The 17,490-nt window shown below is 42.7% G+C and overlaps 3 protein-coding genes across 3 annotated transcripts; 1 reads left to right on the top strand and 2 right to left on the bottom strand.

Moving 5' to 3' along the window:
• Positions 1 to 30: 30 nt before the first annotated feature.
• On the bottom strand, positions 31 to 4,753 carry LOC117792736 (multidrug resistance-associated protein 4-like). Its single transcript, XM_034632986.1, has 7 exons — positions 4,569 to 4,753; positions 4,381 to 4,512; positions 4,190 to 4,320; positions 2,180 to 3,951; positions 1,235 to 2,102; positions 477 to 1,176; positions 31 to 411 (listed from the first exon to the last, which is right to left on the bottom strand). Exons 1-7 carry the CDS (start codon positions 4,751 to 4,753, stop codon positions 108 to 110), a joined length of 4,092 nt encoding a protein of 1,363 aa, XP_034488877.1. The 3' UTR covers positions 31 to 107.
• Positions 4,754 to 5,691: 938 nt separating this feature from the next.
• Positions 5,692 to 13,961, bottom strand: LOC117790675 (multidrug resistance-associated protein 4-like). Its single transcript, XM_034630184.1, has 8 exons — positions 13,881 to 13,961; positions 10,781 to 10,987; positions 10,598 to 10,729; positions 10,396 to 10,535; positions 8,509 to 10,340; positions 7,554 to 8,439; positions 6,796 to 7,495; positions 5,692 to 6,731 (listed from the first exon to the last, which is right to left on the bottom strand). The coding sequence occupies exons 2-8, from the start codon at positions 10,963 to 10,965 to the stop codon at positions 6,443 to 6,445; spliced, it is 4,164 nt and encodes a 1,387-aa protein (XP_034486075.1). The 5' UTR covers positions 10,966 to 10,987; positions 13,881 to 13,961; the 3' UTR covers positions 5,692 to 6,442.
• Positions 13,962 to 15,080: 1,119 nt separating this feature from the next.
• LOC117791272 (cytochrome P450 315a1, mitochondrial) lies at positions 15,081 to 17,484 on the top strand. The gene is made up of 6 exons (XM_034630980.1): positions 15,081 to 15,433; positions 15,496 to 15,705; positions 15,781 to 15,986; positions 16,370 to 16,737; positions 16,816 to 17,022; positions 17,081 to 17,484. Exons 1-6 carry the CDS (start codon positions 15,207 to 15,209, stop codon positions 17,402 to 17,404), a joined length of 1,542 nt encoding a protein of 513 aa, XP_034486871.1. The 5' UTR covers positions 15,081 to 15,206; the 3' UTR covers positions 17,405 to 17,484.
• The last annotated feature ends 6 nt before the right edge of the window (positions 17,485 to 17,490 follow it).

Genomic DNA, 17,490 nt, shown 5'->3' with positions numbered 1-17,490 from the left:
TTAAACTGATTAAATTAAAAAAATATTAAAAATCCAAAAAAAAGGATGTTTGTATTTTTGGGTATTGTGAATCAGAACCGTTTTTACAAGTTATCTATTTATTCCTCCTACTCCTGCTCTGGCTTCTGTTCTGCTCGATCCACTACGCTTAACTGCTGCATTCGCTTAAAGGAGTCGCTGGCCATCTTCTTCAGTGCATCCGACTCCCCTCCTGTTGCCTCGACCATCTGTCTCAGTACTCCATGGGATTTCTTCAACAGCAAATGGGGTACATCGAATTCCACCGCATTTCCAGCATCCATGACAATAATTCGATCCGAATCCATGACAGTGTGCAATCTATGAGCTACAGTGAGCACTGTGCAATGACGGAACTTGACTCGAATCGTGCGTTGAATCAAGGAATCCGTTCTGTAAATTTGAGTGTAAATAGAGAGTTTAACAATCAACCAGTTTGTAATTTATCAATCACTTACTGTGGATCCACGTTGGCTGTGGCTTCGTCCAGAACCAGGACCTTGTTGTTGCGAAGGATTGCACGTGCCAGGCAGAGGAGCTGTCGCTGTCCCACACTGAAGTTGCTGCCTCGCTCTGTTACCATAAAGTCCAGACCAGGAATGGCCGATCGTAGCTCGACATCCTCGAGAGATCGCCACAATTCCGCATCGCTGTAGCGCTCGAAGGGATCAAGGTTGTATCTAATGGTGGCCGAGAAGAGCACAGGATCCTGTGGAATGATGGAGATGCGAGTGCGCAGAGTTTCCAACGAGATGCTGCCCGTCTCGATACCATCAATGTAGATGCCTCCCTCAATATATGCCAGACGAAAGAGTGCTCCAATCAGAGAAGATTTGCCTGCTCCTGTGCGACCCACAATGCCCACCTTCCAGCCTGGCTCAATGGTCAAGCTGAGATGCTTAAGGACGGCTGATCCATTGGGATCATAGCGACAGCTCATGTCGCGCAGTTCAACCTGACCATGAGTGGGCCACTGTTGTGAAGGCTCCTTACCCAATGGATGAGACGACTCCTGTTCCAATTCCGTATATTGCAGAACACGCTCCACGCTTGTCGTTTGTTGCAAGGATTCGGCCACAAGGCGGACCCCATATTGAACCAAGCCTGTGAGGGCCATAGCCTGCGAAATAGCTAAGCCAACATTGCCGCTGTATGTAGCTGAAAAAGAATTACATAGGTTACTTGAATGCGAACTGAAATGGACATTGGAACCTACTCTCGCTTGCTATGATAAAGCTGAAGGTGACGGCGGTTTGGAAAGCGGAAGTGACACAGTCCATCCAGAGTCCCAATGCCATAGTTGCCGTCATGGTCAACTGCCAGACGCTGCTGTGCACATCCTGGAGAAGATCGAACTCTTTGGCAACCACCTCCTGCATCTGTCGTGACCGAATAATCGACAGACCCATCAAGGATGAACTCAAGTGCGAGAAGACGGGACTGCGACAAATTCCCTCCAGTCTCTTTAAATCCTGCGATGGAGGCAAGTAGAGCTTTAGAATGAACATATCGATGATAGCCACCATCAGCATGGCCGCTATCAACATGGGGTTAACCACAATAATAACAATCAATATACCAAATGCACTTAGAGCAATCTGTATAGTGTCCATTAAGACCCGCGGTAACTGTTCATCAATGGCTCCCATATCCTTGACGAACCGATTGAGAATACGACCTGAGGGATTCATATCAAAAAACCGCATCGTGGCATGGAGTATACTGATGAACATTCGATCGTGCAACACCTTTGAGGCATGCATGCACGTCTTGAAGAACAGAAATCCTCTGAATGTTGTCATCACCACGACGGCGATGATGAGACCTCCATAAATATACATGCACTCAAAAGTGGTAAAACTGGTGGATTCACCCTGGGATCTCAAGTGTTCCTGCTGTGTCCAGATATTGGAAAAGTAATCTGAACTGCTGCAAACAACCTGGGACAGCAACATGATGCACACCATGAAGCTGAAGCTGAGTAAAGTGCTGCCCGCACGGAAGTACTCATACCACACACGACCTGAGACACCTCCCGAAGCCTGTGCCTCGGCCATTTCATCTTCGACTTTATCTATGACCATCTGCACAAGAGTGGTCAAGAGTATGACACATTGTTTAGAATCTGGTCTTGTTACCCTATGATTAATTTCTTACTCACCGATTTGCTTCCATGGATGGACTTGCTCAGCTTTCGCAGTGGTTGATACCCATCGCGCACGCCATCGATGTAGGGTATTTCATCATCCTCCTCCGACTCATCGTGGGCACTAAGTGTGGTATTGGACGACGAGTTCCCTACACTTTTTGGTGATTCCGACTCCTTGGGACGCTCTAGTAGCTTGGCAAAGTCGAGTTCACTGTTGATAAGGTCCTGATATGTGCCTTGCCTTAGGATTCGACCTTGATCCACAATCACAATCCAATCGGCCTCGGAGAGAAAGTGCACTTGATGCGTGACCAGGACACGGGTCGCCTTCTGTTGGGCCAGACGTCCACGTGGTCCAATGACCTCGTCAAAGAGATGTCGACCGACATGAGCATCTACCGCGCTTAGAGGATCGTCCAGCAGGTAAATGGATGCAGGTTTATAGACAGCCCGAGCCAGGCTGATACGAGCACGTTGACCTCCGGAGAGGGATGCTCCACGCTCTCCTACAATTGTTTTGTCACCGTTGCTTAGCTGCTGGAAGTCCGTGGTGAGAGCACAGCATTGGGTTACCTCCTTGTATCTCTTACGATCGTATTGCTCACCGAAGAGAATGTTATTCCGTACGGTGCCAGTGAAGAGCCAAGGTTCCTGAGAGGCGTAGGAAAGGTCTCCCTGCATGACAACGCCGCCATCGACGATGGGAAGCTCACCGAGAAGCAACTGGAACAACGAACTCTTGCCAGCTCCAACCGGGCCAATGACGGCACAGAGCTGACCCTTTTCGATCTCGAGATTGAAATTCTGAAGCGTGGGTTGGGGTTTCTCCAAATCCCAGCTTGCATTTATATCCTTAAGGGCAATAGCTCGAGGATCTCCACTATCTTGTTCTCTTTTGTGTGTCACTTTCTCATCTCGATCTTCCATTTGCAGATAATCCTGGATACGACGCAGAGACACCAAAGCCTCGGCTCCATAGGTTACTGCAGAGGGATACCAATTGACAGCCACCAATTGGAGGATGCAATAGTAGTTGACGGCGGAAAATACAAAATCTGCCGAGATTGTCTGTCCCATAAGAGCGGCCGCAACCAGAGTAATATATAAAGTGGAACGGTCTGTGGAAACCTTTGTGCTGAGGTAGAATCCACGCAGGTATGACGCGTAGCGAATCTGTTGGATTTCGCATCGTCTGGCTTCGGCGACGACCGCCTGGAAGGGTTTCTCCCAGGCGTACATCTTGATTACCTGTATGCCCTGCACCAGCTCGTTCATGAATCCCACTCGAGCGTCCGTTCGCTCCGCAATCCGCATCCGGAACACCGAGGTGAGTTTACTTAATGCCGACTGTAGGGGCACGGTCAACAACAACCCGACAACACCAATTAAGGCTGGGACTCCAATGTGCAACCAAATAATATAAGCAGTAAGCACCGCTTGGATTGGTAGTATCCATATCCAATGCATGAAAACAAAGCCGTTATCGAGTCGATTTACATCGTTGGAAAGCAGATTGATGAGGTATCCTGCTGGGGCTTGACCTGCCGCCTTCATGGACAGTCGGAGGGTCTTTCGGTAAATTAGGGAAGAGCAAGCTATGCGCATTCGAGCTCCTATTAGCCGTTGGCTTAAGTCCAGGTGGTGAATCAGGAAGCAGCAAGCTAGCGTAAAACTCACCATCATGGCTCCGAGATAATACATATCATTCCAAATGTACAATATCGCCTCCTCGAATTTATTCAATTCGGTTAGACTCGAGTCTGATGCGGAATAAGGTGAGCTCCCTGTCGAGGAAAGCAGAGAATCAAGCAAACATCGGCGAGTTCGACTTATGTGGCAAATCAGGGTTTATAGCTCTAATTTGTTCTGAGATGTAAGTGTTCAGTGTTTAAACGAAATGACAGAGTCAGACCGACGCCTTCTCCTGCCTGTTACTGACATATTACATCTGACAACCTCAATAGAGCCCATGCACTTTAACTGCAGGGACTATAAACTAAAGACAGATGTATATCTACTTACCATCACCTGAAGGTGCTCCAAGGGTTATCCCAGTGAGGTTTATCGACTCGGAAAAGTTTTTTTTCGCAACATTGGAAGTCGAATTTTCGAATTGAAATAACAACTGAGCAAGTACGACGGGTATCAGAGTTCTGAAATGAGTTGCTTAGTCTAAGCCGATCTTGAGCGATATGCTTTAAGGATAAACTCACTTAATCACTACGAAGACGAAGCTCAAGATCCCATTGACGATCATTTGCCACAGAAAGCATCGAAACAAGGCGTTTCGCAGACAAGGCTTCCGCGACTTGCCACGTGAGCGTTCCAGCTCCTTGTGCCATTCCCTGCAATACAGCTAAGATTAGTAACTGAAAGTATAAGATGAAGAATAGTCTCTTACTCTTCCAATCGATCGCCCAGCGGCTCCGAATGATCTTCCTTTAGGCATTCAGTTAGATCATCTGTATTCAGTCCTTTCCGCGATCCACGATACAACAATGGCACCATCCAGGCAAATATTAATTTCGACAGGATGCTCGCCCCTTGACGGGGATGCTTTCGATCCGGTTTAGCACTACTGTCCATTTTGTCATGAGAGCACAGTTACCTGCTCTCGGTTAAGGCCTACGATCACATGAATTCTTTTGTTGATAAGAAAAATAATTTTGGGCTCATATCTGCAACATAGCCGGTCTGTAAATCGCATTATCATCGTGACTCTAGGCATATACTGCCTTATCTCTGCGTACTACCTCAATAAACCCTATGCTAATGGTCGGAGAACTTATGCCTAAGCGGCACAGTCTGCACTAGGTAACAATTGTTATCTTATTACGTTGTAATTAACGAACATTAGACTAAGATAAATATGATACTAGCTCTATATATGCATATTATTTTATGACATCTGAGTTACTTCACTAGAAACTGAAGAATAGGAAAGTTGTGGCACTTATAACGATTAGATTAGTAAATTTTGCGGACAAATACTTTTTCTTTTGAGTATTCATTGTCTTTGACAATATTTACATATGTGGTTAGCGACATTTTAATAGTTAACCGTATAAGAATATATTTAAAATTAATAAATTCAAAAATTACCGTCTTAAAATAAAACCAATGTGATAGTCGACAATCTAATGCCTAATTGGCGCCGTTTGGACTCGGTACTAATTTTTATCTTACTATGTTGTTATCTTACTTAGAAAATAATTACATAAATAAGACTAAGAAGAATAAGATATTAACTCTCTGCATTTAATTAGATAAAATCTAAGAAATCTACTAAAAACGGAGTACAGATAGATTTTATGCTCATTTATCGATTAAATTGCCTTCGTTAAGATAAAAATTTAATATTATAATTCCATTATAATTCTTAGTAAATAGTAATTTACCTTTTTAGAATGTCAAAGTTAGTGCGACTTCAAGTGTTTTCTGTAATAATTTCAGCCTTCTAGCTCTTATCGTTTCGACTCTGTTTTGATTGACAGCGAATCAGCGAATGAGAAACGCAATTTTGCTTTTAATCAATTATGTTTTTATTAATAATTTAAAAAACTACTAATAGGATTGCAAAAAATTTTTTCTAGCTACTGTTTTAAGTATTGAGTTCACAGTGCAACTGTTCTTATTTATTAATATTATTTTTATAGTTCTAACTTATGCATGGCTGATATGGGAAAAGTGAAAGTTCGGTTAATTTTGAATTAAAGTTACATACAAGAAAAGTTATAATAAGAGAAGTTCAAAAAAACTCCTTGATCTTAAATTGATTTCATTTATAGCACCCAAATATTACGATAAGTTTGTGTAATAACTGAGTTATCTTTGGGTATTTGTGATACATGATAAATTCTTTAGTTTTTACAAAACTCATACTTAAAAATGTGTTAAATTTTCACTTAACCTTTGATTGTATTGCATGTTACGCTTAAGGCTACTTGAAATAAGTATTGCTTAAGCTTACTTATAAGGCAGTATACCTAGAGATTTTAAGTAATAAACCTGTACGTGAAAGTGACGCTGAACATCGAAAAACCAAACACAACTTCATTAGCTACAAAAAAAATCGAAAATAAGTACTGAATTTAGGACTTATACAAACATAAGTACATTATTTTGGTACAGTTTATGATTGGAGATACATTAAAAATAATACCAGCATTACCAGATCTTTGACATTTTCTTCACATATCAGAAATAAACCCACATGTCTTTAACTTTTGAATAAATGCGAATCCAAGTAATCTTTTGCTTCTACTCCTGCTCCAGCTACTCGTCAGCTCGTTGCGCTTCACTTTGCTGCTGCATTCGCTTAAAGGAGTCGCTGGCCATCTTCTTCAGTGCATCCGACTCCCCTCCTGTTGCCTCGACCATCTGTCTCAGTACTCCATGAGATTTCTTCAACAACAAATGGGGTACATCGAATTCCACCGCATTTCCAGCATCCATGACAATAATTCGATCCGAATCCATGACAGTGTGCAATCTATGAGCTACAGTGAGCACTGTGCAATGACGGAACTTCACTCTAATCGTACGTTGAATCAAGGAATCCGTTCTGTAAATTTGAGTGTAAATAGAGAATTAACAATCAACCACTCTATAAATTATGAATCACTTACTGTGGATCCACGTTGGCTGTGGCCTCGTCCAGGACCAGGACCTTGTTGTTGCGAAGGATTGCACGTGCCAGGCAGAGGAGCTGTCGCTGTCCCACACTGAAGTTGCTGCCTCGCTCTGTTACCATAAAGTCCAGACCAGGAATGGCCGATCGTAGCTCGACATCCTCGAGAGATCGCCACAATTCCGCATCGCTGTAGCGCTCGAAGGGATCAAGGTTGTATCTAATGGTGGCCGAGAAGAGCACAGGATCCTGTGGAATGATGGAGATGCGAGTGCGCAGAGTTTCCAGTGAAATGCTGCCCGTCTCGATGCCATCAATGTAGATGCCTCCCTCAATGTATGCCAGGCGAAACAGTGCTCCAATTAGAGATGATTTGCCTGCTCCTGTGCGACCCACAATGCCCACCTTCCAGCCTGGTTCAATGGTCAAGCTGAGATGCTTAAGGACGGCTGATCCATTGGGATCATAGCGACAGCTCATGTCGCGCAGTTCAACCTGACCATGAGTGGGCCACTGTTGAGATGGCTCCTTACCCAATGGATGAGACGACTCCTGTTCCAATTCCGTATATTGCAGAACACGCTCCACGCTTGTCATTTGTTGCAAGGATTCGGCTACTTGGCGGACGCCGTATTGAACCATGCCTGTGAGGATCATGGCCTGCGAAATGGCTAAGCCAACATTGCCGCTGTATGTAGCTGGAGAGTAAAAGAAAGTTTACTCAGATATTAAATGGAATTGAGATTGAGAACTTACTCTCGCTGGTAATAATAAAGCTAAAAGTGACGGCACTGAGAAAGCAACAACTGACGCAGTCCAGCCAGAGTCCTAATGCCGTATTGGCTGCCATGGTCAACTGCCAGACGCTGCTGTGCACATCCTGGAGAAGATCGAACTCTTTGGCGACCACCTCCTGCATCTGTCGTGACCTAATAATCGACAGACCCATCAAGGATGAACTCAAGTGCGAGAAGACGGGACTGCGACAAATTCCCTCCAGTCTCTTCAGATCCTGCGATGAACGCAGATACAGTTTAAGGATGAGCATATCAATTACAGCCACAATCAACATTGCCGCCATCAACACGGGGTTAACCACAGAGATTACTATCAATATACCAAACATAACAAGGGCAATCTGTATAAAGTCCATCATAGCCCGTGGCAACATTTCATCAATGGCTCCCATATCCTTGGAGAACCGATTGAGAATGCGACCCGAGGGATTCGTATCGAAGAAACGCATTGTGGCATGGAGTATGCTGCTGAACATTCGATCGTGCAACACCTTTGAGGCATGCATGCACGTCTTGAAGAACAGAAATCCTCTGAATGTTGTCATCACCACGACGGCGATGATGAGACCTCCATAAATATACATGCACTCGAAGGTTGTAAAACTGGTGGATTCACCCTGGGATCTTAAGTGTTCCTGCTGTGTCCAGATATTGGAAAAGTAATCTGAGCTGCTGCAAACAACTTGAGACAGCAACATGATGCACACCATGAAGCTGAAACTGAGCAAGGTGCTGCCCGCCCGGAAGTACTCATACCACACACGTCCCGAGACACCTCCCGAAGCCTGTGCCTCGGCCATTTCATCCGCGTCTTCATCGCCGTCGGCCTGATCAGTGCTGTTGAGCTGTGGACAAGATAATGCAACTTTATTTAGAACCTGATCTAGTTACCCTATGATTAATTTCTCACTCACCGATTTACTTCCATGGGTGGAGTTGCTCTGCTTTCGCAGTGGTTGATACCCGTCGCGCACGCCATCGATGTAGGGTATTTCATCATCCTCCTCCGACTCATCGTGGGCACTAAGTGTGGTATTGGACGACGAGTTCCCTACACTTTTTGGTGATTCCGACTCCTTGGGACGCTCTAGTAGCTTGGCAAAGTCGAGTTCACTGTTGATAAGGTCCTGATATGTGCCTTGCCTTAGGATTCGACCTTGATCCACAATCACAATCCAATCGGCCTCGGAGAGAAAGTGCACTTGATGCGTGACCAGGACACGGGTCGCCTTCTGTTGGGCCAGACGTCCACGTGGTCCAATGACCTCGTCAAAGAGATGTCGACCGACATGAGCATCTACCGCGCTTAGAGGATCATCCAGCAGGTAAATGGATGCAGGCTTATAGACAGCCCGAGCCAGGCTGATGCGAGCCCGTTGACCTCCGGAGAGGGATGCTCCACGCTCTCCTACAATTGTTTTGTCACCGTTGCTTAGCTGCTGGAAGTCCGTGGTGAGAGCACAGCATTGGGTTACCTCCTTGTATCTCTTACGATCGTATTGCTCACCGAAGAGAATGTTATTCCGTACGGTGCCAGTGAAGAGCCAAGGTTCCTGAGAGGCGTATGAAAGGTCTCCCTGCATGACAACGCCGCCATCGACGATGGGAAGCTCACCGAGAAGCAACTGGAACAACGAACTCTTGCCAGCTCCAACTGGGCCAATGACGGCACAGAGCTGACCCTTTTCGATCTCGAGATTGAAATTCTGAAGCGTGCGTTGGGGTTTCTCCAAATCCCAGCTTGCATTTATATCCTTGAGGACAACGGCTCGTGGATCTCCACTATCTTGTTGCCCTTTGTGTGTTAACCCATGGACTTTCTCATCTCGACCTTCCATTTGCAGATAAGCCTGAACACGACGCAGAGAGACCAAAGCCTCGGCTCCAAAGGTTACTGCTAGGGGATACCAAATGGCGGCCACTAGCTGGAGAATGTTATAGTAACTAGCGGCGGAAAATACAAAATCTGCCGTGATTTTCTGTCCCATCAGAGCAGCAGCAGCCAGAGTAATGTACAAAGTAGAACGCTCCGTGAAAACCATTGTGCTGAGGTAGAATCCACGCAGGTATGATGCGTAGCGAATCTGTTGGATTTCGCATCGTCTGGCTTCGGCGACGACCGCCTGGAAGGGTTTCTCCCAGGCGTACATCTTGATTACCTGTATGCCCTGCACCAGCTCGTTCATGATTCCCACTCGAGCGTCCGTTCTCTCTGCAATCCGCATACGAAGCACCGATGTTAGTTTACTCAATGCCGACTGAAGGGGCACGGTTTTCAGCAGCAACCCGATGACACCAACTAGGGCCGGGATTCCAATGCGCAACCAAATGAGATAACAAGTAAGCACCGCTTGAATCGGCATTATCCAAATCCAATGCATGAAAATAAAGCCATAATCGAGACGATTTACATCGTTGGAGAGCAGATTGATGAGGTATCCTGCTGGGGTTTGACCCGCTGCCTTCATGGACAGTCGGAGGGTCTTTCGGTAGATCAAGGAACAGCAAGCTATGCGCATTCGGGCTCCTATCATGCGTTGCCTCAGGTCCAGGTGATGGATCAGGAAGCAGCCAACTAGCGTTGAACCAACCAGCACTGCCCCAAGACTGTAAAGATCATTCCAAACGTATAAAGTGGCCTCCTCGAAGATATTCAATTTGGTTAAATTGGAACTCAATACAGAATCAACACTCTTAATGTGTTCCTTAAAAGGATCATCTGTATCCAGGGCATTGGGTGAATTGACTGTCGAAGCAGGACTTTAGAGAGATGTAGATATGAGAGATGCCACATTTCTTACCATCATTGGAAGGTGCTCCGAAGGTTGTCACCGACCTTACAGTGCGGTTAACCGTCTCGGTAATATTAGTTTCCGCAACAGGGGAATTCGAATTCTGGAATTGAAGTAACAGTTGTGCAAGTACGGCGGGTATCAGAGTTCTATAAGAAAAAGCATAGTCTTAGTAGAGCTCTAAATATATTAGCTTTAAGGACTCACTCACTTTATCACTATGTAGACGAAGCACATAATTCCATTTATGATCGTTGGCCACAGAAAACATCTGAACAAGGCATTTCGCAGCCGAGGCTTCCGGGACTTGCGATGCGATCGTTCTAACTCCTTGTACCACTCACTGCAAGAAATCTAAGATTAGCAACGGGTAATATGGGTGACGGTTCCTTACTCTTCCAGTCGATCGCCCAGCTGTTCCGAATGATCTTCCTTCAGGCACTCAGTTAGATCATCTGTATTCAGTCCTTGCCGCGATCCGCGAAACAACAATGGCACCGCCCAGGCAAATATTAATTGTGACAGGATGTTCGCCCTTTGTCGGGGATTCTTTCGTTCCGGCTTGGCGCTACTATCCATTTTGTCATGGGAGCCCAGTTACCTGATGTCAAAAATACACAACGATCAACAAAATTCACCAGCTGATAAGAAAAACTAATCTTGTCGAACGACGTACGCCGGATAGGGAACATTCTGCAACAAAGCCCGGCTGTATAACACATCAGAATTGTGACTCTTCGCACATATTTTCTTATCTTCGTGCTACCCCAATAAACAACACGACCTTGTACGCAATATTCTATACTGATAGTCAACTAACTAATACATAATCGGTTCAGCTTGGATTGAGATTTAATTGTTATCCTACTGAGTGTAAGAAAATAATCACATTCGTGAGAAAAAGATGAAAGACGGCGGATTCAACAAAGAACCCAGATGCTAAGAGCTAAGTGGCTGAAATGTTCACAGTAGTGGTTGAGGTGATATCTCAAATGCTTTACAGGAAACTGAAGTCAAAAAGAATGTTGGCTCTTTAAACGATTAGTTTCACAACTCCGGGAGAAGTATTGAATATTGTAACTCAAATATATATATGTACTTTTTAGTAATACAAATATTATTGTGTGAATATTTATAGTAGTAAGTATGTGTCACTCGCAAGTGTATATTACACTAGCACTATTTAAGCTTTGAATTTTGACACTGCGTCTGGGACATGAACGACATTTAAGATTCTGATTTTTTTATATACAAGCCTTAAAATAAATAACTAAGAAATTATATTGATTGTTTTATGACTCAGCATTGAAAACTGAGCATTCCATACAGCGGGAAATTAGAGCATTCTGCAGAACCCAGACTTATAACAAAAACAATTGCTTCTCTATATCAAAAAAACTATCATGTTACCTACTTATTTGTACAATTGTTGAGCTGTCTCATTTTACTCATATTATAAAATTACAAAAAAGTGCCGAACTTGAGATTCACGATTTTTAGTTACGAATCTGGAATAAAGCAAATAATTGTAGCACAGTTAAAAGTGAGACTCTTAAATATGAACTTTGTGCAAAATTATCTATTTCTGACTAAAGAGCCATGTGTAAATAGAAGATATATGTATTTATATTTATATGTATCAAGTGCGTATCGGTCGTTCACTTAATTGTTTATTTGTTTGGGTAATGTCTGTAATTGATAAGATGAAGACAGCTAAGCGTAAATCAAATTTAATTTAAAGATGTTGACAATTTCACAATTGTTATGACAATAATCATAATTTTTATTAATTACCGCACATACAAAGCGGTAATGCGATAAGCCGACTTAATATTATATTTGAATGTATATTTAAAAATATCTTAAATACGCATTTGCTCTATTCAGATTTGTTTTGTAAAATGAAGTTCATACTGTGTTATAACGCAATCTCACAACGACCTATACTAAATTCCAACCCATACAACATCCAATTGAGCAATCTTGCCAGGGATCAAGATCAAAAGTCCGGTCCTTTTGTCTCAATCAATGCTAATAAATCTAAGGGTGTGAGACGATGAAGTGCTTACTGTTATAAAGATATTCCGTAATCAAGCACTTTAGACTCTCGCATTTAATTGAGATGTCTTTAATCAACATGAGATTGCGATCCCTTTGTTTCAATCAATTCTGTTGATTTCAAGGGTGAGGAATTCCTCATTGATTTTAATAAAAATAGAACGATTATATAAATTTGGATTGTCTTATAAAACAATCCAATAATGAACAATTAATAATGTTATAAAAGGCAAATTATTTAAAAGTAACAAATATAATCGTAATAGCTTAGTGTTCCATAAGAATGTGAAAACTTCAAATATAAACTGAGTGTGAACTAATAGTTGTTTTAAAATATGAAGTGAATTGTTCTTTATGTATTTACTTAAATTCAAGACATCAAAAAATAAAAAAAAATTGAGAAAATATCAATGTGATTTTTAATATAAATGTAGTAAATACATCTATTTATTTATTACATTCAAAATTATGTCGGATTAAGTCAAGCAATAATATGTAGAAGAGCTGTGGTAAGCATCTGTCTTTCAAACAACCAACACTATCAACTTTATTTAAATTAAAAAACATTAATTAATTAAGGTGCATGTTAAACAAGTTATCAATTAACAACTAAAGTTATTAGCAGACCCCAAAAGGAACAATACAATTTTAAAAATCGTAAAATGCTGTCCACATACTTATTCACCACATCAACGAGTCGTAAATTCACCATGTTCTCTATCGGCATTTTACTCTCTCGTTTCGCTTACATACAACAACAAGCAACAGTTGTTCCATTAAAAACTATTTTCAACTTGCTTAAATAATTCGCTAAATAGACATAGATAGCTGACATAATATTTCTAATAAATAAGTAAAATGGAATAGAACTTTAATCTTTAAATCGAAATATCACTGTATATGTGCAATGTTAGATTATTTCGATAATCGGTGAAATGATAATGACTAACAAACCGGCAAGCAATGTGGTTGTTGGTCGACTGAAGGGGTTGGCGGAACGAAGCGCCGAGGCACCTTAATGGGTGCGAGGAGAGTGAATGGGATGTTTCGGGGGTTGTTATTGCCATTGCAATGCAAGGCCCGCTTTAAAGTATCACAACAAAAAACTTATGTTAAAGCCTCATGTTTTAAAACACAAATGGCAGAAAATTGCACTATCAGACATAATGACGTAAATCTAAAGTCTAATTTCTACACACTCAAACAACTATAGAGCATATTTGCATTTGTATGCACATGCACGGGTGTATGTGTGAACAAATTATTTATATTTGTTTGTATGAAGTGGGAATTCAAATTAATTGTTTTTTTATCACAAAGTTGAACCAATCTGCAGCACTATTATTGTTGATTCATTTATTCGTATTTCTTTCTGCTTTTATATGTGAACCACTTGAAGCTTTCGATGTTGTAACACGTGCATGAAATCCACCAACCGTTTTTTTATCCACAACCGCGAATAATCTTATCGAACCCGCAACGACGATTCAGGCACCGCTCCAGAGCACAGCTAAAATACAACTGAAACAGAAACAGAAATTGAAACTGAATGGAACGTAATATTTGACTACTAGCTGAGTCTCTTCGGTGCCCCCAGTGGGAGAGAGAGAGCGAATCATTTGGTTTGCCAAACAAACGCCTCACTCAGCTGGCTCTTATCGTTTGAGCAACAACTGAGAGTACACATAGCTACATAAAAATTAGTTGCCTATACAAATTTGATATGAAATAAAACAATACTAATTTAAACTTTAAAAATATTCACCTAATTTTTTAATTAGTTTTAAACTTTTATGAGTTTATGTGAATTATTATTAAGCTTACATTTTTGGTATGACAAAAAAATAAGACATGTTAATACGAAATGTTTTTATTGAATTGCAGTTCAGTAAGTTCTGAAACTTTTCAAACATAGTGATACCTTAAAGATTAATCAATTTGGCAGTGAATTTCTATATAACAAATTTTCTGTTTTAAGTTGAACTTGAATCTTAAAACTGAGAACTGAAATTCCAATTGCCATCTGTTGTTACTCAATATTTACGTTTACTTGAATTAATATTGGAATTATTCTTCTGCAGTGTTCGTAATTAACAAACCAGTTGACTAAAAATAGCCCATATCCCAAATCATCCTAGATGTTTTTTTTTGAAACTCAATTACATCAGTTGTAATTGTATATTTATGCGGAACCAAAACATTGCTTGAACGTATATATGTATATAAATGCTTATAGAGGTTGGAGGAGTAACCGTGTTTAGAGTCGAGGTCTGGTGATATCGTTCCCGAAAACGAATTTGCATGGCCAGCAATATATCCGAATCGAAGAAGTTTTTTTCAGTCCACTCAGCGTCTACTTTCGTTTGCTCGGATTGCTTGTTCGTTTATTGAATTTTGCGCATATCATTAATGCACACTGGCCTGAGAGACGGCAGATATGTTGAATTGTCTGCAATGTATCTGTCAGATACTAAGGGCAGGTAGTCAATACATTTTGCCAAGCATTGCGACCAAGGTGGCCACGATCTTATCGCACCTCGACGTTCTCAGACAGACTCGACCTCTTCGCTTTTCGCTTTTCGCTCTTCGCATTTCATTTGACTCGAAGCCGGTGTCGGTTATAAGGCACAAGCCGGGCAGCATGTCGAATCAGTTCTGTGTTGGCCTTGCCCTTGTCGGGTATCGGAAGGTAATCGTGCCTCCTGCTAAGTGACTAGATATCTGAGTGTCCCTCGCATATCGGTATTCTTGTTTAACTGGAGATGAAGAGGCACCTGGGCCGCGGCGGCCTGCTGAGCTGGGCGCTGCAGCTGCTGAAGACGCTGCTGTTGCGCATCATGTCGCAGTTTAAAGCCGAGTGCCGAATGAAAGGCAACTATCCATGGCAAAGCTTGCAGATTGTGCCCAAATATGTGCCCATACCTCGCGTCAAGGGATTGCCCATCGTTGGCACACTGTTCGATTTAATAGCTGCCGGCGGAGCACCACAGTGAGTTACCAGACTTGAGCTGGCGATCGAAAAGCAGCTGATTTTGGAAAATTCTTTACCAGATTGCATAAATATGTGGATGCCCGACATCGTCAGTATGGAGGCATCTTTCGTGAACGCTTGGGTGGCACACAGGATGCAGTGTTTGTATCATCGGCCAATCTGATGCGCAGCATCTTTCTCCAAGAGGGTCATTATCCGCAGCATCCGCTGCCGGACGCCTGGACATTCTACAATAAACGACATGCCTGCCAACGTGGACTCTTCTTTATGTAAGTGGCTCATGAAATGAATTGCAAATCAATTCTCAACTCTCAATTCTTATCCATAACTAATCGCTGTGGCAGGGAGGGCGCGGAGTGGTTGCACAATAGGCGTATACTTAATCGGCTGCTGCTCAATGGTAATTTGAATTGGATGGACGTCCATATTGAGAGCTGTACGCGACATTTGGTGGACAAATGGCTGGCAGAGACAGACGAGGCACAACGAAATGGAAAGCACTACGAGCTGCCCGAATTGGAGCAGCAATTGTATCGTTGGTCTATCGAAGGTATGCCGAAATACTAAATAAATAGTGTAAAAACTAGTAATCGAGCAAACACGACTGTGGCACACCCTATACTTATTTCCTAACATACGAACCTCCGAGTATATTTTCTGATCGTGATAAAATTTTTAGGGCCAATCGGGAATTTGATACTTATTATGTATCATATCATTTAATGGTGATAACTTTAAAAATTATCAAGTCATTTTATTTTGTGGAAAGATGGAAAGTTCTAATACAATTGTTTATTTAGAAAGACATACTAACATGACTATAACATCTGGCTGCTTAAGCTGATCAAAAATGTACACATTTTTGTATCTGTATTTCTTAGGTATATCGTTTAAGAATTCCAAAATTTAATGAATTGATTTACAATATTTCAGTGCTCTGTGGCATCATGTTTGGATCTAGGGCCTTGGCCTGTCCCAAAATGCAATCCGCTCTCGATCAGTTCACTCAGATCGTTCACAAGGTCTTTCAGCATAGCTCTAGATTGATGAACTTTCCGCCGAAAATGGCGCAGTTGCTAGGCCTACGAATTTGGCGGGACTTCGAGGAGAATGTCAGCGAGGTGCTACAACAAGGCGCGGCAATCATAGAGCTCTGCATCAATAAACAGCAAGAGGACATGATCATGAAATCGGAAACCGAGCGGGAGGAGGCACTTTATCACAGACTACAGGCTGCTGCGGTGCCCAGTGAGATGATCAGGCGCATTTTTCTGGATCTGGTCATAGCAGCAGGTGACACGGTCGGCAGCGAAGCAACTGATCATCAAAATGAGACGTTACTAACGCCCAATCTCTGCCCGTCTATCAATCCTTAACAGACCGCCTTCAGTAGTCAGTGGGCGATGTATGTCCTGTCCAAAGATCCTGTGCTCCAGCAACGCATCTCGAAGGAACGTGCCGCGTCCGAGTCGCAGCTCCTGCATGGTCTGATCAAGGAAACACTTCGCCTTTATCCAGTTGCCCCATTCGTTGGACGCTACTTGCCACAAGATGCACAAATCGGGGGTTATCATATCGAGAAAAAGGTTGTTTCCTCCCTGCCAATTCCACAGTTAGCTAACTCATTTCCTTTGCTGCTTTCAGACCTTGGTGCTAATCTCTCTGTACACATCTGGACGTGATCCAGCACATTTTGAGCAACCACTGAGAGTTTGGCCCGAGCGTTGGTTTCTTAGCGAGTCGGAGCAAGTACATCTGGCCCATGGCAGTCTGCCTTTCGCCATTGGCCAGCGTTCCTGCATCGGTCGGCGAGTGGCACTCAAGCAGCTCCATTCCCTGCTGGGTAAATGCGCAACCCAATTCAGGATGAAGTGCCTCAATGAGAAGCCCGTGGACTGTGTGCTCCGCATGGTCACCGTTCCGGATCAAACTCTCCGATTGGCTCTTACACTCAACCAGTCTAATTAACAAACCTTTTGCAGATCATTATTGTCCCTTAAAGAAATGTGATCTTATTCTATTCTTATAGCCTCTGAACACTTCAAAAATACGTT

Source organism: Drosophila innubila (assembly GCF_004354385.1).
Source record: "Drosophila innubila isolate TH190305 chromosome 3R unlocalized genomic scaffold, UK_Dinn_1.0 2_E_3R, whole genome shotgun sequence".
NCBI classification, from domain to species: Eukaryota; Metazoa; Arthropoda; class Insecta; order Diptera; family Drosophilidae; genus Drosophila; species Drosophila innubila.
Note: the sequence above shows the minus strand (reverse complement) of the source record. Positions and strands in the feature narration are given on the sequence as shown.